We start from the raw sequence: 27,839 nt of genomic DNA, 5'->3' as shown, positions 1-27,839 counted from the left end.
TTTGACATTTCTTTAGTTGTATTGATGTTGTTATGTAAAAAAGGTAGCGGCATTGTAGTTTTCCCGAAAATAACTCCACTCCAGAAGGGGGCGCGGACCCTACGCAATGAGCTCAAATGAGCTTGTCGAGAAGAAGCACGCCAGCATTTCAAAACAATATTTGAGCGGAAGTCTGGCTCTGTCCTCATGAAAATGTCGAAAAGGAGCCCCGATAAAGATGACCGAACGGCGGCTAGCACAAAGAACATCTCCCTTCCTATTTCTAGAGTTCGGCTGATCATGAAGAGCTCGCCGGATGTGTGTAATATTAACCAGGACGCTCTTTTTCTCACCACCAAGGCAACGGTAAGCTAATTATAGCTGTAGCCGCCATTGTTTATGGTCATAAGGGTGGACTTTCTGGTGACAAAAAAAGTCCACGACTTGTGTTGTTGTGGTTAAAGGAGCTGTTTGTGCAGCACTTGGCGCTGTGCTCCTTCAACCATGGCCTCGGCAAGGAAAGCAATAGCCTGTCGTACAGTGACCTAGCTAATACTGCAGAGGAGACGGAAACCTTCCACTTTCTAACAGGTGACGTCCCTCACAAAGCACATTTTACCTGCTGGACATCGTAATTTCGGTGTTGTTTTCCCCCACAGATATCCTACCCAAGAAGATCCTGGCTCGCGATTACCTCAAGTCTTTGGAGGAGATGCAACAGGAAGAAGAAGCTGCTGACTTCTAAACAAATCACTGAACTTCCCACCCCAAAAGACTGAAAAGTCCTGTTGACTAGCGGTGTTAGCCATTAAAGCCACAAAGGAGTACTATGATACCACCTGAAATATCAAAGGAGTACTTCTGTGGCAGGGATACAAAGATAGTGCTAGCCCGTTGACTTGATCGCTTCTTCAAAGATTTAGTGCAGAAATGTTGATGTCGTGTCCCGGTCCACATGTGCAACCTCAAAACACTGTTTTAGTGTTGGACAGTGTTTGTAAAAGAAATACCTCTCCTTGTGTAGTAGCTGCGCTGCCTGCTTGTCCACCTCTTTACTTCTTGGAAACTTGCTCATTAAATCATTTCACAACAAGAATACTGCCTGGAGGCTTTATTGCAGCAGTTGGGTGTACAAGTACGATATTGTATGTTTATGGTAGTAGCGAGGATGTACAAGTACGATATTGTAATGCTTGTCATGTGATCAGTGCAGGATGAGTTTATTGAGTCTGATCTGCATGGCGAGCAGGCTGTCCTCCAGCGTGGACAAACGTCTCTCCAGGGTGGCCGCCGTCAGCTCCCGGGCGTACCCGACCTCCCTGGTGCGAGCCATCCGCTCCTTCATGCTGCACAGGTAACACCACAATCAATCAATCAATCAATCGGCCAACTCCCCCACAACAGCACCCGCTGCTCGTTGAGAAGAGCCATACGTGCTTTGTTTTAAAAAGCCTGCCATTTTTACACGTTTATGTCTTTGTTTCATTATTAATCATTGTTTTTCGCTCTTTGCTGGGTGGTCCTTGAACGCACCGCAGTTAGTTGTAATGAGACGCAAACGTGAGAGCTTTGCAATAACTTTCTGCCACAGCTTCACAAATCCACCAAATACAATACAAACACATCTATACCGCTATACATCTACACCATATTTTACCGCTATACATCTAGGCGCCACATACTGAAAAATGAAAGTGTTGTTATGAAGTTGCTCCCTTTGTCTTAATTTTACTCTTGTTGTTTTTTCTTCTATTTTCCAAATGCTTCATTTTTCCTTTAGTAAATTTTCTTTTCGTCATTTTATGACTTTATTCCCATCATATTTAGACCTTTTAATATTACTGTAGTGCTTTTTCCCCGGCCTAATTTTCCCAAAATTCTAACTTCATTTTGTTTTCCTGCTAATATTACGGCTTTAAAAAAACATTTTTTCTTCAATATTTCAACTCTTATGATACTAAGATGACTTTATTTTTCCTCATAATATTACTGGTTTATTCTTGTATATTTGCATTTTTTTTTCTTGTTAGAATATGTTTTTCTTAATAAGTTAATAAGTTTTTCTCCTAATATTTTTGACTTTATTCGTGTAAAATCACAGCTTTTTTCTACTGTTTTTTAATTTTTCCAACTATTTTCATCTCATAATTATGACTGTATTCCCGTAATATAACTTTTTTCACAACCTAAATTTGAAAAATTACATCTTTGTTTTTCTTTCGTTTCTCATATTACGACTTGTAAAAAAATTAAATTAAAAAAAATGTAATTTTTCCTTAAAACTTCAACTCTATGCTACTAAAATTACAATATTTTCCCTTCGTAATATTACCAGTTTAATCTCATTAAAATGTGACCTTTTTTTTTCTTCTGTTTTTTACTTTATTTTTGTAAAATCACAGCTGGATTTTTCCATTTCTGCTTGTTGTTTTTGTTTCTGTTGTTGTTTTATTTTCCAACTACTTTCTTTTTGTCAATGTTCTTCTCGTAATTATGACTTTATTCCCATATTATTAGAATTTTTTTCATAACCAAATTTTCTAAAAATGACATATCCATTTTGTTTAGTTTTTTCTCATAAAATTACGACTTAAAACATGTTTTTGCTTTAATATTTCAACTCTATGCTACTAAAATGACATTATTTTCCCTCATAATATTAGTAGTTTATTCTCAAAAAATTGCAATTTTTTTCTCATTAGAATACGACTTTCTCTCAATATTTTGACTTTATTCTCATAAAATCAGAGCTGTTTGTTTCCCATTTTTTTCCAGTTCGGCTTTTCCGACTATTTCAAGTTGTAAATTTTCCTCTAATAATTTTGACTGTATTCTCATAATATATCTTAAAAAAAAGTTTATTCATTGTTTTTCATAATAATATGACTTTAAAAAAAATGTATTTTGTCTTTAATATTTTTTCTTTTTAATAAAATGACATTATTTTTCCTTGTGATATTATGAGTTTAGTCTCATAAAATTGCAACTTCTTTCTTGTTAGAAAACTTTTTTTCTCTTCAGTATTTTGACTTTACTCTTGACTTTGACTTTAAAATCACAGCAGTTATCTTTCTATTGATTTTTTTGCCTAATTTTCCAGTCATTTCAACTTCTAGTAAATGTTTTTCTTGTAATTATAACTTTATTCCTCAAATAGTCCGCTATAACTTTCTCCCCAACCTAATTTTCAAAGAAATTACAAGTTTTAGTTTTGTTTTCATAATATTACAACTAATATAAAATTGTCTTTTTTTCTTGAATATTTCAACTCTATGCTACTAAAAATGACATTATTTCCCTCATCTTGTAAAATTGCAACTTTTTTTCTCATGAGAATAAGACTTTTTTTGTTGTAATATTTTGATTTAATTCTCATAGTCAGAGCTGTTTTTTTTTTTCCTGCTGCTGTTTTTTTTTTTTTTTTAATTTTCCAACTAGAGTACTTCAACTTGTAAGGTTTCCTCTCATAACTATGACTTTATTCCCATCATATTTTCACTTTATTCCCGTTACATTGTAACTTTTTCACAAGCTACTTTTCCCAAAAATGACAAGTTTATTTGTTGTTTTTTGTTTCTCAAAATATTGCGACTTAAAAAAAGTATTTTTTCTTTACTTTTTACGATTAAACTTTATGCTATTAAAATGACATTATTTTTCTTTGTAATATTGCAAGTTTATTCTTGTAAAATTGTGACTTTTTTCCTCTTCATATTTTGTCTTCATTCTTGTCAAATTACAGCTGTTTTTTCCATTTCTGCGTTTTTTTCGTATAATTATGACTTTATGCCCATAATATTCTAACTTTTTTCCCCCAACCTAATTTTCCAAAAATTACAACTTCTACTTTTGTTTTATTACTCATAATGTTATGACTTAAAAAAACCCAAATGTATTTCTCTTTTGACATTTCAGATGAGATTATTTTTCCTTATTTTACGAGTTTACTCTTGTAAAATTCCAACTTTTTGTGGTTTTCTCTTCATGTTCGGACTTTATTCTTGTAAAATGACTGCTGACTGTTAGATCATTTTTGGTACACATCACATATTGACTTGAAATATGATACTGTTGGACAGACGTAGATTTTAAAATTGCTTTCCCGTGATTGTATTCATTGGTCAATATTTGTAATGATAATTTCCCCCCTGTCCATAAAATGCGTTTGTTTGGTAATGGAATTAGACAGGAAGTTGCAGGCCATGCTAATTCAAGACAAGAAAAAAGAAAAGAAGAGCGTTTTTGTGTCACCTTCTCAGGAATCCTTGCTCTTTGCCGTCTTTTCTGGTCTCCTCCAGGGAGATAAAGACCTTCTCCATCTTCTCAATGGCCTCCACCACACTTTGGTGGTCTGTGAGGATGGCCCGCACCTCCTCCCTGGCTTGGTTGTCGTACGAGAGCCCCCCTTCGTCCACGCCGCTGGAGGAGGTGATGGCGTGCAGGGCGGCTCGGTTCTGCAGAACCAGCAGGCGGGATTTGGCAAACTCCTGCGGCCCGGCCACCTTCTCCCAGCAGACCCCCGAGGTAGGGGGCAACCAGAAACGTTGCGTGCAGTTGAGGGCTCTGTGGGGGGGTTCTGCCGTGGTGGGGCTGTCTGCAGGGAGGAAGTGCAGGGGGGAGAACCCTGAGCCCCACTCGTCGGTCCAGTCTGCCTGGTCCGGGTCTCCGGAGATTTGAAGGTCAAGAGGGGACGTAGCAACATGGACGCTGAAGCCCAGCAGGAGCCAGGACCCCCAAATGGACCCCCACAGCATTTCTGAGAGGTCTGACACACACACATGAGAATGAAACAAGCGTTATTATGAAATGAAATAAATGTGAGGCTCCAGCATTTGAAAAAAACATTTTGGGGGAGGTCTGTAGTTGGTGAGGATTTGTACCTTTTATCCTAAACAATGCTGAACATAAAATCACACCCTTGCTGCTCCTTGTTTCATGTTGAAAAGCAAACATCTCTTATGAGAACCATCGGCAGCCCTCGTGATGTACATACGACATAAAAATAGAATCCTAATCATGTTCTTACCTTGCAAGGAAAGCGAAGGATCAATGTTGGTTTCCTGCTACGCTCCTGAGTGCCTGAAGTCATCGGAAAGAATGAGCAACAAGCCGGACAGCGCCCCCCCCCGTCCCAAACAAAGTGGATCTAACGAGGAGCAGCTTGTCTGCAAGGAAAGTTCTCGTACGTTTGGGCAATTCTTGCCTCTAAAGACTGAAATGTCTCTTTTCTTTGGTCATGGAAGCGTAAATCCTACAGCATACTGACGATACTTTATTTCTGAACATATTTGTTTTGCTTTTCATGTAATTGTTTTTGTCTCTCACGGCGTCCATAAAAATGACAAGCACATACGTCATGACACATGACTTTGCTCGTTTGTGATACAGTGACATCTGGCGGTGAAACCGTAAAACTGCAACCTGGTCATATGAAGCGGTGACATCCAGCGGTGAAGCCGTGAAACTGCATCCATCCGGATTTATTTTTAGTTTTTTGAACAAAAGACAAGCGTACAAATGAGGTAAACAAAAAAAGCATATTTAGTAGCGTTTCCTGTTTTGTTTTCTGTGCGCATGCGCGACCTCCCAAAAGGCCGGTCCCTCTTCCACGAAGCTCCTCCCCCGCCCCCTCCCAGGCCGCCGCCACCCGGCTCTGTTGGACTGGACCGGAGCGAATCGATCGGCTTCAAGCATCCGCTGCTGGTTCTTCCTCGTCCTCGCCCAGGGTTCGGGTGTCCGGTCCAAGCATGGCCTCCGACGGCATGGACGAACGATCCCCGTTGCTGTCCACCCCCAACTCGGAGACCCCCGGCGCGCCTCCGTACCTGCAGGATCCCAGCCCCCGAGGTAAACACGCACGCCGTCACGCACCACCAAGGCTTTTGTGTGTCTTTGGAGATGCAAAAAAGCACACACGCCAGCTAGGCTATGTGTGTGAGTGTGCGGGGGGGGGGGTTCTGGATGGGTGGAGTCTGGACTGTGAGAACTGGAGCGGCAGGTTCCAGACCAGAGGCCTACAATAACATCACGACCAGGACTCATTAGGACCCTCACAGCATCTCAGTAGGCCTTCAGTCATGTAGTCATGCTGTGCATTCATCCATGCATCATCATCACCATTTTATTAGGCACACCATCCTAAACGTCATAATAATAATAATAATAATAATAATAATAATAATAATAATGCATGCTCATGTTAGAATATTAGAATGTTAGGTGAAAATCCAAATAAAGATTCAGCACCAGTATGAAATATGCATTTAAGATGTTCAAGCAAACCAGCGTACAGGAGGTGAATATACTGTATTATAAAATATATCTCGTCTTCCCTCCACGAATGTCTCACCTTTTCCTCTGCTTTTACTCTCACTGCCTGTGCTTGTGGCTTCCGCTTCCTCACTTGGCTTTTGCACGTTTGTCACGCGGAAATGTTTGAGATCATCAAACAAATGTAAATATTAATCAATGACAACACAACTGAACACTTCATGCAGTTTTTACATGACATGGCCCTGTGTGAAAAAGTGATTGCCCCCTAAAGCTAATAAGTGGTTGGCCCCCCTTAGCAGCAACAACTGCAATCAAGCATTTGTGATAACTTGCAATGAGTCTCTTCCAGCGCTGGGGAGGAATTTAGCAGAATTGTTGTCATTCAGCCACATTGGAGGCTTTTCCTTTTTAACGTCATGCCACAGCATCTCAATAGGATTCAGGTCAGGACTTGGACTAGACCACTCCAAAGTCTTCATCCATTCAGAGGTGGACTTGCTGGTGTGTTTTGGGTCATTGTCCTGCTGCAGAACCCAAGTTGCTTTCAGCTTGAGGTCACCAACAGATGGCCGGACATTCTCCTTCAGCACAATTCATGCTTCCATTCATCACAGCAAGTCTTCCAGGTCCTGAAGCAGCAAAACCCCAGGCCATCACACTACCACCACCATATTTTACTGTTGCTATGATGTTTGTTTTCTGAAATGCAGCGTTACTTTTATGCCAGATGTAATGGGACACACACCTTCCAAAAAGTTCAACTTTTGAGTATTTTCCCAAAGGTCTTGGGGATCATCAAGATGTTTTCTGGCAAAATGGAGACAAGCCTTAATGTTCTTTTTGGCTGTTTTTGTCCAGTGTCTTTCTTATGGTGGAGTCATGAACACTGACCTTAACTGAGGCAAGTGAGGCCTGCAGTTCTTTGGATGTTGTTGTGGGGTCTTTTGTGACCCCTCGGATGAGTCGTCGCTGCGCTCTTGGGGTCATTTTGGTTCCTCCTGGGAAGGTTTGTTTTCGCCATTTGTGGATAATGGCTTTGTGCACTTCTCCTGCTTCCTGAAGTTGCATGCTTTCTTGGCGTTTGTTGCGTTTTAGTCGGACGCTCGTCGACGTGCACGTTTCTTCCTCTCGGCTTGCGTGCGACCCGCCTTTCGCCAACATGAACCGGTCTTTCTGGGACATCCCGTCAGTCATTGGTGAGGTTGTTGTGATGTTCTTCCATACCACACTCATCCACACATGCCTCTACGGCCCACAGCACCATGCTAAAACGGGTACGCACTCCTTGGTGGAACATGACTCCTGAACACATGCACACACCAAACACTGCTCTTTATTAGCATTAAAGGTGTGTGTGTGTGTGTGTGTGTGTGTGTGTGTGTGTGTGTGTGTGTGTGTGTGTGTGTGTGTGTGTGTTCTACCACATGGTGTAGTGGTCCAATGAGAGCAGAGGTTTCGTGTTACGTGTTGGTGCTGGCGTCAGAGAGAGCGACAGCTGATAGCGTCTATATCCGTTTCACGCGTGCTGCATTGGATGCTTGCGTGGATGAAAAGTGCTGTGTCAGCGTAGTGTGCTGGTCATGCGATGAGTCATGTTACGCTTACGTGAACTATCATGTCTTTTTATGTGTTTATCATCCTGCCCGATGAGAGGTGCGGGGGGGGGTAGTGTATTTGCTCAGTAAAAGGCGTCATTGTTCATCTGCACATCGTGCAGGGATGGCTCTGCCCCCCCACGTACAGCGAGGAGGGTCACATGGTGTCGTGGGTCGCCGTCATGAGGTTTATGGGCAATGCAGAGTACAAAAACACAACCGCAGTCATGCACATGCATGGTAGTAGACCACCACTATGTATCCTGCTGGACATCGGCAGGACAGCAATCTATTTGTGGCAGTGGTGGATAAGGATGTAATGTTTACAAATACAAACTTTCATCTGTTGCTTGTTTTTGTTTTGTAACGTGTAAATCATTCTTTCTCCCGCCAAAGCCGAGCTCCCGCCTCCCTACACGGCCATCGCCAGCCCGGACGCGGGCGGCGTGCCGGTCATCAACTGCCGGGTGTGCCAGTCGCTCATCCATCTGGACGGAAAGCTGCACCAGCACGTGGTGAAGTGCACGCTCTGCAACGAGGCCACGGTACGCCACCGCAGCAGCAGTGTCTTGTCCTTTACGAGCCGTCAATCATCCCCTCCCGCCCTCCCCTGTCTCCCTCTTGCCCAGCCCATCAAGAACCCGCCCACGGGGAAGAAGTACGTGCGGTGTCCCTGCAACTGCCTGCTCATCTGCAAAGACACGTCCAGGAGGATAGGATGTCCTCGACCCAACTGGTAGGTGGCGCTCAGTGCAATATAGTTTTGCCTTTCCACTTTCTCATGCACTCCACATCATTGTAACACGTGAACTTGTTCCCTCTTGCCTTACAGCAGACGCATCATCAACCTCAGCCCGGTGATGGTCGTTCCTGAGGAGCAGCCCGCTCAGCCCGCCCTGCCCATCCAGCCTGAGGGGATGCGGGTGGTCTGTGGTCACTGCGGCAACACCTTCCTGGTACCCAAACACCCGCTTTCTCTCTTTCCCGCTTCATGTGCACATCAGCGTCCCCTAGAGGACAACCTTTTCGCTGCTACTGTTTAGCATCATGCCTCACTGGACACTTGATTAGGTACACCTGCTGCAAATGTTGGAAGCCATCTTTATGAACCACAGCCCCTCCGTGCTGGCAGCACTCGTGCTCTCCCGGTGCGCCATGCTGGACACAATGATGTCGCCACTCACAGATGTTTCCACCATAACGTGCTACTGCTAATGTATGACATCCAGAGGCAGTGATGATGTTTTTGTGTTCTTCAGTGGATGGAGCTACGCTTCAACACGTTAGCCAAGTGCCCCCACTGCAAAAAAATGTAAGTGCACACATTAAAAAAAAAAAACAACAAAAAAAAAACCTGCATTGCGCACCCACACGCTCATGAGCAAGTAAAGACATGATGTGAAAGCACCTCGTCAAAAGTTTAGAGGCACCCACATTATCCAATTACGAGGTGTCTCAAAACTTTTGAAGTCCGACTTGTTTTTCAAAGCAGAAAATGGGGGTAAAAGTCAGTCTTTTCCCGTCTTTTGATCACATGAGTGGGTCGGCTTGTGCCCATGTTGAACCCCGTCCCCCAGATCTTAATCCTGGCTTCAGACGCATCACATGAGACGCATGTGAGCGCTGAGAGGCGGTCATGTGAACGTCCTGCATCACTGACTCCCCAGAGAGGCTTTTTTTAGTTTCCGTGAAATTCTTCTACTTGTGATGCCGATCCAAAAAGAGACAGTATGAGTGCATGAACGTTAATAAGGATGGGGAGGGTGAACATGACGATTGTTTGGCCTTGGGGGAGGTCCACGCTCGCCACCGTAAAGTCCTGTCCGGCGGCCTGCTGGGGGTGTGCTTCCGTAGTCCTTCTCAGCATGCAAATATGTCAAAAGCATTCATCTCTCGTTCGTGTTTTAATTATTCTTATTTTTCTTTTACAGCTCGTCGGTGGGCAGTGCGCTCCCTAGGAGGCGCTGTTGTGCTTACATCACCGTAGGAATGATCTGCGTCTTCATTGGCGTGGGCCTAACTGTAAGTACTTCACTTCAGTGTCGTACGTACTGTGTATAAGACAGATAGGAGAGTATTTTGGAGAGGTGATGTAACGTGAGGGTGAGTAGGGTAGCTGATTGATCCTGCAGGGTGACATGAAAGTGAAAGTGAAATTGAATTGTTCCTGCCAGGTTGGTACGCGGGACTTTGCGCGGCGCTACAACGCCACCTACGTGTCGTGGGCCTTTGCGTACCTGCTGGGTCTCATCTGCCTGGTCCGGGCCTGCTACTGGGGGGCCATCAAGGTCAGCTACCCGGAGAACAGCTTTGCTTAACGCCCCTCCTCCCCTCACCTCACCGGTGTCCAAATGTCCTCTTGGACCCGGCAAGGAGCTTCTTTTGGGTCAGTCCGTCCTACGAAACCACGGTTAGCATCTTTTTGTAAGGTCAAACATGGCGGCTGCAGCGAGACGTCTGATTGGATGTTGCACTCCTTGGCTTCCTGACCAAAGCGAGACCAACTTTATTGCTGCTAATTCCCTCCATTCTGATGCAGTACTTCACAGGGGGGAGGGTGGGTCTGCATACACAGCAGTGAAAAGATGGGGTCATCAATATGATGAATATATCAACACGTATACACGATGATGAAAACATCTTAGCTTTGTCTTCTGCAGTAGGTGATGAACATTAATACCTGATCATAGTTTGCCACAGGACTGCAATCTACTGGTGGTGGTGTGTTGGGGAGGTTGATGTAATGACATCATCTAATTTGCATAATTGTCTATGATGCATTTGCATGTAGATGCTGGAGGAGAGGAATAACGCTGTGGGACAGTGAGTGTGTGAAAAGCAAGAGAAATATGTTCTTTCCACTGCTTCTTTTTGTCTTTTTTTCATGTCACAAACAAGACGGAGCTGCCACAGCGAGCACCAAATTCATGTATTTTGACAATATTCCAAGTGACAATAAAAAAAACAAACAGCTGTGGTCCCCAAGTGGCCCCTGGACCTCACTTTGGACCACCCCTCCTATGAACACTGACACCCCATAACAACTAAACGTCTACTCTGACCCCACCTCCTAAAATGACTAACATGTACGCTGATGACCCCCTCCTATAACAGTACCCCACCTCCTAAAATGACTGTGTACATTCCCCCCCCCCCCCCCACCCACACACACACACACACAAGGACAAACATGTACTCTGAAACCCACCCATTACGATTTTGTACTCTGACACCCCTCCTATAACAGTACCCTACCTCCCATTACGACTAACGTGTACACTGAACCCCATCCTATAAGGACTAACATGTACACCGATGCCCCCTCCCATAACGACTAACGTGTACACTGAACCCCATCTCATAATGACTAACATGTACGCTGATGCCCCCCCTCCCATAACAACTGACGTGTACACTGGCCTACCTCCCATAACGACTAACGTGTACACTGAACCCCATCCCATAACGACTAAGTTGTACACTGATGCCCCCCCTCCCGTAACGACTAACGTGTACACTGAACCCCATCCCATAATGACTAACATGTACACTGTTCCCCCTTCTATAACAACTAACATGTACACTGAACCCTCGTCCCATAACGACTAACTTGTACACTGATGCCCCCCCTCCCATAACGACTAACGTGTACAATGCCCCCATAATGACTAACATGTACACTGATGCCCTCCCCTCCCATAACAACTAACATGTACACTGAACCCCCCTCCCATAATGACTAACATGTACACTGATGCCCCCCAATAACGACTAACGTGTACAATGCCCCCCATAATGACTAACATGTACACAGAAGCCCCCTCCCACAACGACTGTGTTCTCAAAGCATCCCCCATAATGACTAAGATGTACACTGAACCCCCTCCCATAATGACTAACATGCACACTGATGCCCCCCCATAACGACTAACGTGTACACTGACCCCTCTCCTAGAACAACTAACAACTGTGCTCAGACCACGTCCCCCCCCCCCCCCCCCCCCACAACGACTAACGCGCCAACAAGCAACAGGAGCTTTATGATTTTTAATGACCGAATTGACGACAGCAATAATAATAATAATCATAATAACCAATGATAATCCCCCCTGCTGCTGTATGCATGTTTACACTGGTTTGTGTTGGATGACTGTTTGTTTTTTAAAGAATGTAAACCTTCAGCTTTGCTCTGACCTTGGGCCGTACGCTAGCGGATGGTGATCATGTGACACAATAATACATGCTTTGTACATACTGTACTTCATGAAGACATGCGTGGAGGGCAAAGGTTTTTCCAAATGATAATTTATCAATAAAAAAGACAAGTGAATCATGTTTTTATTTGATGGTATATTCTACTCTTTATTCAACATAAATACACACCTCTATGGCATAAATACACAAATGCACATCTCTATGTGACATAAATACACATCTCTATGTGGCATAAATACACATCTCTATGTGGCATAAATACACATCTCTATGTGACAGAAATACACAAATACACATCTCTATGTGACAGAAATACACATCTCTGTGACAGAAATACACAAATGCACATCTCTATGTGATCACACCCAAAGTGGACAGCCTTTATTGTTTATAGCTGCAGTACTGCTCTCCGTCACCAGGGGGCGGGGGAACTAAAAGGACTAAAAGAAAGCTCCCACAATCATCTTGGAGCATATTTTATTAACATGTTTTCACCTTCTGCTACCATCCACGAGCTCACGTGGAAGAGCACCGACGCCATGACGTCACGCCCAACACGGCGATGACGTCACTTCGCCGGCCTGACGAGGACATTGCTTTTTAGAAACACGCTACCTATTTTTATTGTTTGTATTGTCTTCTAAGGAAGGAAACATGGAGTTCCTAAATGACATAATAGGCGTCACTATGACGTCGTGTGTGTGTGCGTGTGTGTTGTTCGTGCAGGCTGCTGGTCCAAGATCAGTTGTTGTTGAGGACCCACCAAGAGGCTGTGAAGGAGATGCAGAGAACAATTACTCCCAAATTAACATAAAGAAGTTAAAAATAATAATAATAATTAGAATTGTTATAAGACTAAGACTTAATAAGACCTAATAATAAATTAAGTATTATTATGTATTAATCGTACAATAAAAGCATAAAATATAAATATATGAAGTATAGATACAGCACTAGTCAAAAGTTTGGAGACACGTTCTCATTCAAGAGCATTAGACCCTCTCTGGAAACTTTTGACTGATCGTGTACATATACTGCTGAAGTTTGCTATTACCAAAACAAAAGTAACAATATAACATAATCCTATGTTATAGGAGTAAAATACTGTATGTGTATTACACTGTTTTGGGATGACTTGTTGTTTTAAATGTACTATATTAGTAACGTTTGACCTGACTTGGCTTTATTTGAACGAGCCGTCCAGGTCAAGCATACGTGGTATTTGTACATGAAGATGGAAGTAGCAGTGAGTACTTGGCGGTGTTCCTACCAGGGAGCAGCATGGTGGTCACGCTCTCTGGACTTTCCAGGAAGTCCACGTTGGCCCTCTGGAAGGTTTTGCTGTAGTTGGTCTGCAAGTGACTACCACAACACCTCATGACCTCAATTTCTACAGAAAACACACGCATGCACGTGCACAAACAAGGACAACTTACTTCTTCCACATGTTGTTATCCGCCCAGAATTCATAAAGGACAAAGCGGGACTCGCTAGCCAGACGCTGCACTGCAATGCTGCATGACACGTGACATCCATCATACAAAATATCATCATTTCATACTACAACATCGTCTAAACACCATATCAGTACCCTTATAGTACAAGTACATCAACACCATGTAAACTGGGGTCGTGAAGGATAAACCGATGCCACCTGATATCCACTTGGACAAGCAAGTATCAGCCTCCTGGATGGAAGTAGTAAATTTCAGAGAAAAAAAGTCGTAAATTTTACGAGGAAGAAGTCGTACATTTCCGAGAAAAAAGTTGGAAATTTCTGAGAAAAGAAAGTCATAATATTAGGAGAATAAAACTGTGAATTTACCAGAGTAAAGTCGTAATATTACCAGAATAAAGTCGTACATTTCAGAGAGAAAAAAGTCATAATATTATGAGAATAAAGTTGTAAATTTACCAGAAAAAAGCTCAAACATTACCAAAATAAAGTAATAAATTTACGAGAATAGTCATAAATGTATGAGAAAAAAAGTTGTACATTTCTGAGAAAAAAATGTTGTGAAAAAGTCGTAAGTTTCCAAGAATAAAGTCGTAAATTTATGAGAAAAAAAGTTGTACATTTACAGATTAAGTCGTAAATTTACTAGAAAAAAAGTCAAATTTATGAGGGAAAAAAAAAAATCAGAAATGTAAGAGAATAACATCATAATATTACGAGAATAAAGTTGTAAATTTACCAGAAAAAAGCTGTAACATTACCAAAATAAAGTCGTACATTTCCGAGAATAAAGTCATAAATTTCTGAGAAAAAAGTTGTAAATTTCTGAGAAAAAAATTTGTGGAAAAATGTTGTAAGTTTCCAAGAATAAAGTCGTAAATTAACGAGAAAAAAAGTCATACATTTGAGAGAAAGAAATCAGAAATGTAAGAGAATAAAGTCATAATATTACGAGAATAACGTCGTAATATTACGTGTCAACGTATCGTGTGTGTGTACATTTCTGACTTTATTCTGGAAATCTCAGAATTTTTTTTTTCAATGTGGTCCTAATATTCATTCTAATAATAATAATAATAATACATTATCGCCATCTAATTGTTCTCATTTATTATGTACTGTATTGTGTAAAACTCAGACAAATTAAAAGCACTAAATGAATGCAGAGCCACCATCCACCAGTACCAGCCTGGACTTTGCTTTCCAGAGAGGATGTGTACCAACAAATATTCACATTAAAAGTCAATACGGTCATCAGATCTTCATGCATTCCCACATACAGTAGTATCAGCAGTTGGGAGCAAATATGAGGTGAAAGAAAAAGGGTGAAAATACAGTATAGTAGTCCATCTGTGCTGTTCGATGGTGCCTTCAAGGACAGTCAAACACAGTGGGACAAGCTGTACTGAACATGCAAAACCTGTGGGATTTCTAACTGTATATTATTTTTTTAAATAAGATTATTGCCCATATTTCCATAATTGATGTCCCTTTCCATAAAATTTGATGTAGTTATTTAGAAATTATTTATTTTCATTATTTTTTCCAATGCTTCTGTTTTTAAGATATGTGGTTTAAGAAGCCGTCGATCACAAACACGTTTACATCCCTGCTGACAACATCGATACCCTTATCGTACAAGTACATGAATGTTTTCACAGGTTTTAGGATTGACTGACTTGTTGTTTGTGTGCCAAGTGAAGTGGGCGTGGCCAGAGGTGTAAATGTCAGCTGGCGCTCGGGGCTGCTGGGCTTTTATCTGAACTCAAAGTGACAGCTGACGTCACGCTGGCCAAAGTCCATAAATAAGATGCTAACACTCATCACTCATGCTAGCTACACACTGCGTGTGTGTGTGTGTGTGTGTGTGTGTGTGTGTGTGTACTGACTGCAGACATCCAGTCTGTGTGCAGGTGTTGTCCATGTATTGTCTGAGAGCCAGACGGAACTCCTCCATCTCCTCCTCCAACACCGACAGCTGCCTCTGGACGATGAGGATGTGCTGGCAACACACGACAACACGTCAAAGAGGGTGCACAATCATCTACACACACACACAGACACACACACACACACACACACACTTAAGAAGAAAGTTTGATGAATGTGAAAGTGCCACTTGCTTGCCGCGAGTGTAAAAAAAAATGATGGGATAAGATGGTCCTGCTGCTGTTGCCATGACAACCACACTCATCATCCCCATCATTATCACCATCATCATCATCATCGTATGAGAGGAGACGGGTAGATATGGTGAGGACGCACCAGCTTGCTCTCCAAGACCTCCTCCTCAACGGGCTCCAGACGAATGTCCTGCATGCAGAAGAATCAGCCGTTCGTGGAACGTTTGACAAAGAAATGCCACATTTGACTGGAATTATTGTTGTCATTTAGACCATTAGTTTGACACACTAACATCACCTTTTTCACTTTTTACATCTATATTAAATTAAACTTTGCAATGTCATTCATTTATGGACAATTTCCAAAAATCAGTGACAAAAGGCAGCCCTGGTCCTGGTCCTGGCAGGTCCGACTTATTGCCGGCAATGTGAACCAAACTCTGGTCATACAGGGAACACACAGCCTGAATTAGGTGGTCCGGTACCCCATATTTCCAGAGTACTCCCCACAGAATTCCTCGAGGAACACGGTCAAATGCCTTCTCCAAGTCCACAAAACACAAACTCCCATGCACCCTCATGGACCCTCCCGAGAGTGTAGAGCTGGTCCACCGTTCCACGACCAGGACGAAAACAACACTGCTCCTCCTGTACCCAAGATTGAACTATCCAGTGGAACCTCCTCTCCAGAACTTCTGAATAGACCTTACCAGGTTGGCTGAGGAGTGTGATTCCATGATAGTTGAAGCACACCCTCCAGTCTCCCTTTTTAAAAAGGGGGACCACCACCCCATTTTGCCAATCCAGAGGCACTGCCCCGGTGCCCACGCAATTCTGCAGAGTTGTGTCAACCAAGACACGCCCACAGCATTCAGGTCCTTGAGGAACTCCAGGCGGATCTCATCCACCCACGGTGTCCTGTCACCGAGGAACTTTTTGACAACCTCGGCAACTTCAGCCCCAGATAAAGGAGGGCCCACTGTGAAGTCCTCAGGCCCTGCTTCCTCATTGGAAGACGCGTCGGTGGGATTGAGGAGGGCTTCCAAGTATTCCTTCCACTGATCCACAACATCTCGACTCGAGGTCAGCAGCACCCCGTCCCCACCTTACACGGTGTTGACCGTGCACTGCTTCCCCCTCCTGAGACGACAGATGCTGGTCCAGAATCTCATCAAAGCCGTTTGGAAGTCTCCTCCCAACTCCTCCCATGCCCGAATTTTTGCCTAAGCAACCGCCAGAGCCACAGACCGTTTGGCCTGATACCTGTCAGCTGCCTCCGGAGTCCCGTGGGCCAAAAAGGCCAGCTTGACTGCATCCGTCACCACTGGTGCCCAAATGGGTTCTGGGATAATTGCTACGACAGGCACCGACCACCTTACGGCCACAGCTCTAGCGGCCGCCTCAACAATGGAGGCACAGAACATGGCCCAGTCAGACTCGGTGTCTCCCTCGGAACATGGTCAAAGTTCTTCCCGAGATGGGAGTTGAAACTCCTTCTGATAGGGGACTCTGCCAGACGTTCCCAGCAGACCCTCACAATGTGTTTGGGCCTACCAGGTCTGACTGCCATCCCCCACCATCGGAGCCTGTGACAAGCACAGATGTCCAATAACAAAACACCACTCGGGATCAGATCAGGGTTCCTCCCAGTCACGTCTTTCCAGGTCTCACTGTCGTTGCCAACGTGAGCGTTGAAGTCCCCCCGTAGAACAAAGGAATCCCTCGAGGGAGTACTCCCTCTGGGGACTCTAAAAAGGGCGGATATTCTGAACTGTGACCCATAAGCACAAACAACAGTCAGGACCTGTCCCCCAACCGAAGGCGGAGAGAAACTACTTTCTCGTTCACCTCGTTAAACTCCAACGTACAGGCCCTGAGCTGGGGGGGCAACAAGAATTTCCACCCTTACCCGTTGCCTATCACTGCTGGCAACATCAGAGTGGAATAAAATCCACCCCCTCTCAAGAGAACTGGTTCCAGAGCCCTTGCTGTGTGTCAAGGTGAATCCGACTATATCTAGCCGGAACTTCTCCACCTTGCGCACCATCTCAGGCTCCCTCCCCACCAGAGAGGTGACATTCCACGTGCTAAGAGCTAGCTTCTGCAGTTGAGGATCGGACCGCCAAGGTTCCTGCCTTCGGCCGCCACCCAACTAGCTCTGCACTCGACCCCTTTGGCCACCAGATGCTCGCCATCGTGCCCCACCTCCAGGTCTGGCTCCAGAGGGGGTCCCCGGTGACCCGCATCCGGGTGAGGGAAATTTAGGACAATGGACAATTTTCAAAATAATTTCAGATTTTGGTGTAATTGTTAAATAAAATACTTCTAAATGTCAATTTGGAGTCATATGTTTTGTTGTTTTAGACCACGTTTCTGATGTTTATGACGTTTGCGTCCTCTACCATTGCTGTGAGGAAACGATCCATGACTTGAAACACAAAAGGAATAAGAAGTAGAATAAAAATATGGACATAATTATGAAACAAACAGTAGCAGTGCAATTAGGGATGCTAAACGTCCACGTGTGGCTAACGTGTGGTTGTCATCTTCATGTTGCTTGTCAATCCATCCTCTGTGCTTAAAGCTTGCTGGTGGGAGGAGAGGATGATGAGGATGAGAGGGTGAAAGAAGCAGAGGCAGAAGGTCACCTTTTGTTCCAAGCGGTCGATGAGCTTCTGCAGCCTGTTGACCTGAACAGTCCAATGGCTGTCCTCGTCACAAACACCTGGCAGGGACATGAAGGTTATCGACTTCCACTGGACGTGTTTGCTGTGTGGTGTGTGAAGGTGCGTGGCGTATAAAGGCCTCACCTGAATGAAGGAGGTTGATGATGGGGTTGTTGGGGGACAGGCTGTGGTTCCTCTGAAGTCTCCGATTGGAGCGACGCCCGGCCCACTGGATGGACAACACCTCTGGCTTCGCTGGGCCGAGTCTGCAATGGTTCATACTTGCGGATATCAACACTGACATTCCAGCTACATAGAGCGTCATGTAATTATGGTGATTATTGTGATATTATAGAGTGTGCCAGGTTTGTGTGAAAGTCATTCATTAGCTGGTGACAAATGATTCTCAGTGGGGGACGCGTGTGGGAGGAGGTGCTAATGGTCTCGTTTGTCCGCCCACCTCATCTTATTCCGGGCTGCGCTGCAAGCTTTCATTGCTCTACAGCCTGACTCCCCAGCCCCCTTTAAAAAAAAACCCAGTCAGTCTTCACCCAGCCTCTGTGAGAGCTTACGTGTCCATCAAGCCAACATCAAATGTCTTCTTCACGTCTAAAAGTCACCACCGAAAGCAACTGACAGTCGACATCGCACTCGCACTCACCGGGGACTTTCAACACGTCAGCCGGACGCTCAAGGATGAGAAGCTGCTTTCTAAACCACGACCTTCACCGTGACACAGCAACAAATACACTATGAACACAAACACACGTGTCCAACAACCTCTTATATGCTAACATACCAAGCAACCTTGGTTACGCATTCTAACATACCTGGTAACCATGGTAACATACCAGGTAGCCATGGTAAAATACCTGTAAACATGGTAACATTCCTGGTAACCGTGGTAATATACCTGGTAAACATGGTAACATTCCTGGTAACCATGTTAACATACCCGGTAGCCATGGTAAAATACCTGGTAAACATGGTAATATTCCTGGTAACTGTGGTAACACACCTGGTAACCATGGTAAAATACCTGGTAACCATGGTAACATACCTGGTAAACATGGTAACATACCTGGTAACCGTGGTAATATACCTGGTAACCATAGTAACATACCTGGTAACCATGTTAACATACCAGGTAGCCATGGTGAAATACCTGGTAAACATGGTAACATTCCTGGTAACTGTGGTAACATACCTGGTAACCATGGTAACATACCAGGTAGCCATGGTAAAGTACCTGGTAACTGTGGTAACACACCTGGTAACCATGGTAACATACCTGGTAGCCGTGGTAAAAATACCTGGTAACCATGGTAACATACCTGGTAGCCATGGTAACGTACCTGGTAAACGTGGTAGCATACCAGGTAGCCATGGTAAAATACCTGGTAAACATGGTAACATTCCTGGTAACCGTGGTAACATACATGGTAACATACCTGGTGAATGTGGTAATACATACGGTAACCATAGTAAGATACTCTGTAAGTAACAGATGATCACCATGGTAACCATATTAAGTGGGTTGCAAAAGTATTCATCGCCATCAGCAACACTCAATATGTCGGCACAGAACAAAGGAAACGTGTTTTCTCCTGTTAGCATGAAAGGAAATAACACAAACATGACAACCCATCACTGTTTTTGTTCACAAGCACTCTTTACTATAGATAGATTGCATAAGTCTGTGTTTCATTGCTGCCAAAGTCTTCACACCATTCCTCCGGTCCTGGTGAGCTTGGGACTATGAATAGTGCGAAATACTGCACATTGACATCCTGGAGAAGAACCTCTTCAAGTCTGCAAAAAGCCTGAACCTTGGGAGGAGGTTGATCTTTCAGCAGGATAATGATCCAAAACATCCAGCTAGTGACACAAGATTGGCTCAGCAAGAAGAAAGTGAAGCTTCTAGACTGGCCAAGTCAGATCCTGGATCGCAACCCAATAGAAAACCTGTGGCGGGATCTGAAGATCACCAAGGAACCTGACTCGGCTGGAGCGGTACTGCAAAGAGGAGTGGCCCAAACTGTCCAAACAACATTGCACAAAACTCATTGCTGGCTATCCAAAGCGATTGGAAGCTGTTCTTGCTGCTGAAGGAGTTGCAAGCAAGTACTGACTATGGCTTGATGACTTATATGTTAAGTGAGTTCTAGGGGCAGCATGGCTCGGTGGTAGAGTGGTCATCTCCCAACCTGCAGGTTCGATCCTCCATCCTATCCTTGGGCAAGACACTGCTCCTGTTGCTGCGTCATCAGGAGGTAAATGTGCAGTTTGAGTGCCTTTACATTTACCATCTAAGGTGCATGGGAGATTTACCCGTTTACCTGTTACATGTTTGCTAGCATACCAGGTAGGCACGTTTAGGCATGTTTGCTAACATACCGGGTAGGCCTGTTTGCTAGCATACCAGGTAGGCATGTTTGGTAAGATAAGGATGTAGGATACATGTAGATGATGTTTATGTATAAAGAGGTGATGCTATGGATGTTGTTGCCATGGTAACAGTGCTATAGTACGTTATAAGAGGTATAGCGAGATGGAATGTGATGTTTGTCATATGAATGTGGTGCCTTCATGTTGGACTTATTAAGGATGCAGGAAGAGGAGGCGTGAGGAGACGAGTGTGTCTGACTTGTCCTGGCGAGTCTGCTCGGCGGTGGTTTCCATGGCGCACTCCAACGAGCTCTGCAGCGACTGAAGCTGATTGGTGGTCTCCTTCAGCAGGAAGCGGGTCACAAACTGCTCCAGGTGGGTGGACTCCCGGTACTCCTGTCAATCAAGGGCAGGGGGAGGGAACTCAAAAGTCAGTCAACGTCCAGATGAAACCCCCCCCCCCAGTCATGTCATTAGCTTTCATGAGAAGCATCACACCTGTGATATGAAAGGTAAAACACAACATTCCTTGCTCAGCCTTTTCCTTGCTGGCTGCGTCGACACGTTTGTCCTCAGAGCAGAAGCGTCTTCGCGCTCGGGGGGGTCGCGAGTTACGATCAAAGCGTTAAAGGTCATCCTGCTGTGGAGCGTCTGGGCTGCCCTGGCCTCCTGGGATTTCTGCTTTTGTGTCTGCTGAGCTCTTTTCTTTTATTATTTTTTAACACTCAAAAGGTCAAATCATGGTACAATATAGCGATGATAAATAATATCATTGCCCAGCTTTCATAGTATACGCTAACATGTACTGTAGGGATCATATACTGTGTGTAGTAACCCTACGCAGGGTGCGTAGTAAGCCTACGCAGGGTGCGTAGTAAGCCTACGCAGGGTGCGTAGTAACCCTACGCAGGGTGCGTAGTAACCCTACGTAGGGTGCGTAGTAACCCTACGTAGGGTGCGTAGTAACCCTACGTAGGATGCGTAGTAGCCCTACGCAGGGTGCGTAGTAAGCCTACGCAGGGTGCGTAGTAACCCTACGCAGGGTGCGTAGTAACCCTACGCAGGGTGCGTAGTAAGCGCACGTAGTGTACATAGCCTTCATCAGGCGCTCCCTGCTAATGCAAAAGCTCCATTTGAAAATTGCTGTTTAAAAAAGACCACCACCACCTGACCTTCTTTGTTTTGTCCATGGCTGCCAGGATGGACGTGTTGAGATCCTCCAAGGCCGCAAGGACATTCTTGTACTCCCCCAGGTGCTGCGAGAAGTACTCTTACCCAACACGCGCGAACGTCACAGAAGGTCAGAGTTCAACAGAAGATGAGGAAAAGCACAGCTCATCACACAACCACTAAAACGTGCATCATGTCATAATAATGAATGCATGGAATCTTTCATAAAACCTCAACTTACCGCACAATTCATCTGTGTCCACGTTGCTGCAACACACACACACACACACACAATATAGAAACACAAAAATAGAAATACACCTATTTAAAATGTGAAAATAACAAATCATTTCTACAAAAGGTCCATGAAAATAAATGATAAAATAAAAAATATGAAAAATACTATAAAACCAAAATAATAATCAAATAACAAAATGAATAAAGAATCAAATAAAAATAAATTCATTTCAATTCAATATACAGCCCGACCCTAAAAAAAACACACAAAAATTGTTTTTGATCCAAAATGATGAAATAGTAAATCAAGGTACACGTACGTATACAGTACATAAACATAAATATGCTGTACATCTTTGTGCTATCTGAGAAATGTAAAAATATAAGAAATCCTTTCAAAAAATGCTCATAAAAATAAATGAAAATATTAATTTCAGAATTAAAATAAATTATACAATTTTAAAAAAATGAAAAATACAAATGAAATGTTAAACACACGTAAAAAATAATAATAAATTAATTAATTTCTATTCAACGTACAGCCCAAACATAATGTGAAATAAATGTTCAAATTTATGTAAAAATGTGACAATTTATAAAAATGTTAGCTCATGAAAATTAAATTAAGTAAAATAAAAATGTGAAAAATAATATAGAAAAAAATATTACAAATATACCCAAAAATAAGAAATAAATCAAATGAATGAAAAATCTGATCAAATAAAATGAATTCAATTCAACGTACAGCCAAACCCAAAGAAAACACCGCAAACAAAATTTAACAAATGTTAAAATTGTCAATAATTAATAAAAACAAAAAGCAAAATACAATTTCAAAAAAATAAACCATGAAATAAAATAAAATATAGCCCCAATGTAATCTTTCTACGTGGTAAAAGTAAATAAGAAGATCCAGAGGTGAAATCATCAACACAAATGCTAAAGTCAGAAAGAAGCATTTGTTTAACGATGGAGCAAATCCTGTTCAAATTGGCCAAGAATTGACAGATGAATATGATGATGAGGATGATGATGATGCTGATTGGGTTTGGAAAGCCGTCAGAGATTGTACACAAAGAGCGATGCTCCACTCACTCGGTGTTGTGCGTGTCGATGGCGTGGAAAAGCTGCTGCAGCTCGTCGGGCGTCAGGACGCCGTCAGAGAAATACGCCTTGAACTCCTCAAAGGTCAGCTTGCCATCGTCTGAAAAGCACACGTCAGCACGGTGGATCAGCGGGCGCTGCCGTGCGACTGCCATCTAACACTCATACGGTACCAGCATCATGACGCTGCTTCCATCTTTTTCACAACCGAGGCTATCAAACCAAATCATCTCATATTATGATCAAATATGACAATTCTTTTGATTGGTTGGTTGGTTTTTTTTACCACGTGAGGCCCAACCGTTTCTAGGTGGACTTCATCACTAGTGTCCCACAAGCCAATGAAAAAGCACCGACATGTGCTGGCCACGCCCATTTGACCATGCCGCCACAAAATCGGTATGAAACACAAAAGCAGCGTACTGGCTCAAAAGAATATGCTGAAATATTAAGTATTTGTATTTGCTGAAATATTAAATGAACTGATGTTAGCATGCTAGCACTTACATGCTAACGCCTAACATGATAGCACTTCGCATAATAGAAGTGTTGATATAAGCTTGCATGTTAGCAATGCTTATGTTAGCATGCAAAACCTAGCATGATAGTACTACATGTGTGTGCCAATGTTAATACAAAAAATGCTACTACGCTAGTGTAAAATCAATATAAGGATGAAAATTAATATAAATCAAATGTTACAAAAATAATGAATGAATAAAATGAATGAATCATCAAATAAAATAGAGTTCAATTCAATTCAATGTACAGTCATGCTAAAAAATAATGTGAAACAAATGTCAAAATAGTCAATAATCAAAGGAAAAACTAAAATACAGTGCTAAAATGTTAATGTTAGCATGGTCACACGTAGCATTATAGCACTATGCACCAGGAATGCTAAATGGAAAATTTTTGTAGTTACAGCATAGAAAGGCTGTTTATGACTTTCTAAATTTAACATCATTAGAGCCCTGGAGACATGAAATAACACCCCTATAGTCACGTTTACACTCTATTATTCTTTGTTTACATCACATTGCAACTCTTATGCTCCAGTGACTTGAGACGGCTGCGAGCTCGCCAGCTAATGAGCTAACCAGTTAGCCTTTCATTTATTTCTTCTAAACTTAAGAAGCCAAAAACTTAGCAGTGTTGCTACGCTGGTGTTGACTGGTGACAAGAGGTCACGGCCGTGTGGAGGAAAGGGAGGTGAGGGTGAGTGAAGCGTGGCATGATGATGACTCAACGCTGGCGCCCGACATGAGAGGCTGTGTGACTAAAATACTTCAATCAAATGGGGGTGAGCGAGAGGGTAGGCCACGCCTCCAGGATGTTAAAAGGATGGAAGCCCTCCCTCCAGCCCCCCCAGGCTGTAGTACAACAAGGCTGGACTTGTTGTACTACATCATGCTCACTCTCCCCGCTTTCCCCCGTCTCCATGGAAACCACATCAGCACCAAGTCATCATCACAACGTCCTTCATCATATTTACCATTTTTATCCGCTCGCCGTAAAATCTGTGAGGAGAAAAAGCAAATGTTACAGACGGAGTTGACGTGTGTGTGTGTGTGTGTGTGTGTGTGTGTCATGCATTGATCCCACTCGCAAAGCAGGGGAGGATTCATGATTGATGGACGTGAAACCCCCACCTCACCCAAAACACCACTAATACTCCTTCTACAGGCTCACAAATACTTGACTCTTCTCATGTTGTCACAAACACCTCCAAAATGTTGTTAAATACTTCTTAAATGTTGTAAAATACCTCCCAAATGTTGTTAAATACTTCTTAAATGTTGCAAAATACTTGTTAAATGTTGTTAGATACTTGTTAAATGTTGTTAGATACTTTATAAATGTTGTCAGATACTTTATAAATGTTGTTAAATACTTTATAAATGTTGTTAAATACCTCCCAAATGTTGTTAAATACTTTATAAACGTTAAATACTTCTTAAATGTTCTTAAATACCTCCAAAATGTTGTTAAATACTTCTTAAACGTTGTTTAATACTTTATAAATGTTAAATACTTCTTAAATGGAGAAATGACAGTAAACATACGCACAACGTTACTTCTACCTGACATATTGGACTGCTTTGGAGATCACACTTTAACTCAGTGCGATTTCCAAAGCAGACCAATATGTCAGGTAGAAGTAACATTGTGTGTACTGTCACGTTTACCCACTTTTGCACTTGCTGCACGGCCGTGAGACCATGCAGACATGCATTTTATACGCCTGCTCTCTTTGCGTCCTATTTAGGCTGAGGGCTGGTGTTGTACACTTCTTGCTGGAAACCAAACATCATGAGCTAAACATTCAAGTATGGATGCACACGTTGCAGTGATACACACAATACTCCAGTAATACTGTACTTCCAGACGACCACAGCACAGTACATGTACTACACACAGATCTTTGTGTATACACACACACACACACACGCCACACACACAGACACGCACGCACATGCACAAATGCCACACACGCAAGCACGCACGTACCACGTGCACGCACACACACACAACACAGGCACGCGCACACACTCATGAAGGCAGCCAACAGGTTATGAAGACATGATGAAAAATCATTTGTGATGATTGCTTTTGGATTGTTTGCAGCATTCACATTTTTTCAACTTTCAACTTTTGCACAGCACACAAAACACCGTCATCATGACCATCAGCCATAATAATAATAATAATAATAATAATAATAATAATAATAATAATAATAATAATGCTCCTTACATCAATGAAGATGGACATTCCCTTCTTCGGCTCCTCGGACACACACAGCACTTCCTGTGAGCAATCCATCCTGCCAACGAGTCTTTCACGTTCTTTCTTCCACCTGCAGAGGAATGTGAGCGCTTGAGTTGATGCTGTGCTGAGGATACTGTCGCTGGTCCCGCACGAGCAGCCGCTCTGCACATGCGTCGAGCGACCGGCAAAGACATCGCGCCACTTCCGTGTTCTGTAAAAGCAAACCAAGTCCAATGAAGATAAACAAGTCATTATGATCTTTGAATCCCTGTTATAAAACACTTCCCAACGGGTCATGAGTTGTTACCGTTTGCTTTGAAGTTCTGCTGCAAGAGTAGGGATGTTTGAGATTTTGTTTGGAACGCAACGTGGGCCAACATCCGGATAATTTAAGCTAACTTGATTTACATAGACGTTTTTGCTTCAGACGTAGACTTTAAACAACTGTTGAATATATAATGCTACTGAAAAACTTTGATAACAGAATATAGATGCAATTACATCAAATATGTCTCTATTTAATAAATACTAATTTGCTGAGTTTTATATGACGTCACATCCGGTCGCTGTCAGTTCCGCCTCATAGGGGTGAGGGGCAAACGCCGGATTCTTAACGACTGGAAGTCACGGAAAATCAGAGCAAAAACACCGCAAAGATGCACCGTTCTCGCACGTGGAAATCGGTCACATATGTATTTGGGAAAACGCTATTACTAAGAGCCCATCACAACTGAAAAAAAAGTTCAGGAGATACTGAGAAGTCACTTTTTCGGCTTTTGCTAACCAGCTGTGGCTCTAGTCGAGTGAAGCCGAGTGAACACGCCCCAGTTTACAGCGAGCAACAACAAGCACAAATTTTGTTGGTTGTATAAAATACGAAATGCAACCACCTGGAAGAATCTCCAGTGACGCTAGCTTACAGCAGCCTTGAAATAGTAGCTAGCTGGCTAGCAGCCCGGAAATAGTGCGTAAAATCTTGCTGAAACTAGTAGCTAGCTGGCTAGCTTCTTGCAGCCCGGAAATATTGTGTAAAGTCTTGCTGAAACTTGGTTATGGAACTCAAATAGTGTAGCGAAACGATGGCCCTTTTCATGCACACTGGTTGGGTGTAAGAAGGCAAACTGACGTTAGCAGCGTTATTTTCGTGATGTCTGACGCAGAAATAAGCTTTCACTGCTTTTCCATCGCCTTGTTTTCAGCTATTTTAGGTCTTCATGCATCACACCATGTAGGCTCACACAATTGGAGCACACCATTTCAACCACATGCACCGTTATTCGCTTTAATCTCCAAAATACTGCACAAACATACTGTTTGCGTATGTGGCCGTATGCTTATGATTGCCGCCGCCGTCTGCTCACAGGAGGCGCATCCAGGTCACGTGGTTAAAACCCAGCAATAAGGCCTGTAGTGTGGATAGGCGTTAACTGTGAAATAGCCACATCTAGCGGAAGTCTGTGAAAGTACATAAACATCACATAAGCACTGGTTGGATATACTTGTACAGCGGGTACGGAGAGTATTCAGACCCCTTGAAATTTTTCACTCTTTGTGTCATTGCAGCCATTTACCAAAATCAAAAAAGTTCATTTTATTTCTCATTAATGTACACTCAGCACCCCATCTCGACAAAAAAAAAACAGAAATGTAGAAATTTTTGCAAATGTATTAAAAAAGAAAAACTGAAATATAACATGGTCATAAGTATTCAGACCCTTTGCAGCGACATTCATATTAACTCACATGCTGTCCATTTCTTCTGATCCTCCTTGAGATGGTTCTGCTCCTCGATTGGAGTCCAGCTGTGTTTAATTAAACTGATTGGACATGATTAGGAAAGGCACACACCTGTCTATATAAG

At 43.1% G+C, this 27,839-nt stretch overlaps 4 protein-coding genes across 7 annotated transcripts; 2 read left to right on the top strand and 2 right to left on the bottom strand.

Annotated features, from left to right (window-relative positions):
• The first annotated feature begins 101 nt into the window (after positions 1-101).
• chrac1 (chromatin accessibility complex subunit 1) lies at positions 102-1,090 on the top strand. Of its 2 annotated transcripts, none has more exons than XM_054763155.1 (3): positions 102-345; positions 459-570; positions 639-1,090. In XM_054763155.1, the coding sequence occupies exons 1-3, from the start codon at positions 187-189 to the stop codon at positions 722-724; spliced, it is 357 nt and encodes a 118-aa protein (XP_054619130.1). In that variant the 5' UTR covers positions 102-186; the 3' UTR covers positions 725-1,090. The 2 variants fall into 2 exon arrangements, with proteins under 2 accessions (XP_054619130.1, XP_054619128.1); XM_054763153.1 differs by having other exon boundaries at positions 113-345; positions 444-570; positions 639-1,088.
• Positions 905-5,775, bottom strand: si:ch211-57n23.1 (uncharacterized). Its single transcript, XM_054763151.1, has 3 exons — positions 5,006-5,775; positions 4,231-4,744; positions 905-1,325 (listed from the first exon to the last, which is right to left on the bottom strand). The coding sequence occupies exons 2-3, from the start codon at positions 4,731-4,733 to the stop codon at positions 1,184-1,186; spliced, it is 645 nt and encodes a 214-aa protein (XP_054619126.1). The 5' UTR covers positions 4,734-4,744; positions 5,006-5,775; the 3' UTR covers positions 905-1,183.
• On the top strand, positions 4,589-12,255 carry pip4p2 (phosphatidylinositol-4,5-bisphosphate 4-phosphatase 2). 2 transcript variants are annotated; one of them, XM_054763150.1, is made up of 9 exons: positions 4,589-4,742; positions 5,014-5,501; positions 5,616-5,826; positions 8,244-8,392; positions 8,477-8,583; positions 8,680-8,803; positions 9,107-9,159; positions 9,779-9,869; positions 10,022-12,255. In XM_054763150.1, the coding sequence occupies exons 3-9, from the start codon at positions 5,727-5,729 to the stop codon at positions 10,163-10,165; spliced, it is 768 nt and encodes a 255-aa protein (XP_054619125.1). In that variant the 5' UTR covers positions 4,589-4,742; positions 5,014-5,501; positions 5,616-5,726; the 3' UTR covers positions 10,166-12,255. The 2 variants fall into 2 exon arrangements, with proteins under 2 accessions (XP_054619125.1, XP_054619124.1); XM_054763149.1 differs by having other exon boundaries at positions 5,014-5,826.
• On the bottom strand, positions 12,190-27,839 carry necab1 (N-terminal EF-hand calcium binding protein 1). Of its 2 annotated transcripts, none has more exons than XM_054763144.1 (14): positions 27,722-27,839; positions 25,964-26,189; positions 24,702-24,726; positions 23,198-23,306; positions 22,107-22,132; positions 21,868-21,965; positions 20,955-21,091; positions 18,452-18,573; positions 18,290-18,366; positions 15,784-15,831; positions 15,408-15,520; positions 13,499-13,576; positions 13,333-13,424; positions 12,190-12,832 (listed from the first exon to the last, which is right to left on the bottom strand). In XM_054763144.1, the coding sequence occupies exons 1-14, from the start codon at positions 27,730-27,732 to the stop codon at positions 12,804-12,806; spliced, it is 1,191 nt and encodes a 396-aa protein (XP_054619119.1). In that variant the 5' UTR covers positions 27,733-27,839; the 3' UTR covers positions 12,190-12,803. The 2 variants fall into 2 exon arrangements, with proteins under 2 accessions (XP_054619119.1, XP_054619120.1); XM_054763145.1 differs by lacking the exon at positions 27,722-27,839 and adding an exon at positions 26,286-26,422.

The sequence above is a fragment of the Dunckerocampus dactyliophorus genome, chromosome 20 (genome assembly GCF_027744805.1).
Source record: "Dunckerocampus dactyliophorus isolate RoL2022-P2 chromosome 20, RoL_Ddac_1.1, whole genome shotgun sequence".
In the NCBI taxonomy this organism is placed as follows: Eukaryota; Metazoa; Chordata; class Actinopteri; order Syngnathiformes; family Syngnathidae; genus Dunckerocampus; species Dunckerocampus dactyliophorus.
Note: the sequence above shows the minus strand (reverse complement) of the source record. Positions and strands in the feature narration are given on the sequence as shown.

What these genes read in the sequence shown, in the direction of transcription:
- chrac1 (XM_054763153.1), top strand. Translation starts at nt 187, where the DNA reads ATGAAAATGTCGAAAAGGAGCCCCGATAAAGATGACCGAACGGCGGCT. An exon ending in TTCTCACCACCAAGGCAACG is followed by an intron (nt 346 to 443) that starts GTAAGCTAATTA and finishes TTGTGGTTAAAG; the next exon opens with GAGCTGTTTGTGCAGCACTT. An exon ending in AACCTTCCACTTTCTAACAG is followed by an intron (nt 571 to 638) that starts GTGACGTCCCTC and finishes TTTCCCCCACAG; the next exon opens with ATATCCTACCCAAGAAGATC.
- si:ch211-57n23.1 (XM_054763151.1), bottom strand. Translation starts at nt 4,733, where the DNA reads ATGCTGTGGGGGTCCATTTGGGGGTCCTGGCTCCTGCTGGGCTTCAGC. An exon ending in GAGCAAGGATTCCTGAGAAG is followed by an intron (nt 1,326 to 4,230) that starts GTGACACAAAAA and finishes TTACCTGTGCAG; the next exon opens with CATGAAGGAGCGGATGGCTC.
- pip4p2 (XM_054763150.1), top strand. Translation starts at nt 5,727, where the DNA reads ATGGCCTCCGACGGCATGGACGAACGATCCCCGTTGCTGTCCACCCCC. An exon ending in GCAGGATCCCAGCCCCCGAG is followed by an intron (nt 5,827 to 8,243) that starts GTAAACACGCAC and finishes CTCCCGCCAAAG; the next exon opens with CCGAGCTCCCGCCTCCCTAC. An exon ending in TGCCCCCACTGCAAAAAAAT is followed by an intron (nt 9,160 to 9,778) that starts GTAAGTGCACAC and finishes TTTCTTTTACAG; the next exon opens with CTCGTCGGTGGGCAGTGCGC.
- necab1 (XM_054763144.1), bottom strand. An exon ending in CATCAACCTCCTTCATTCAG is followed by an intron (nt 18,367 to 18,451) that starts GTGAGGCCTTTA and finishes TGTCCCTGCCAG; the next exon opens with GTGTTTGTGACGAGGACAGC. An exon ending in GACCACCATGCTGCTCCCTG is followed by an intron (nt 12,833 to 13,332) that starts GTAGGAACACCG and finishes TCTCCTTCACAG; the next exon opens with CCTCTTGGTGGGTCCTCAAC.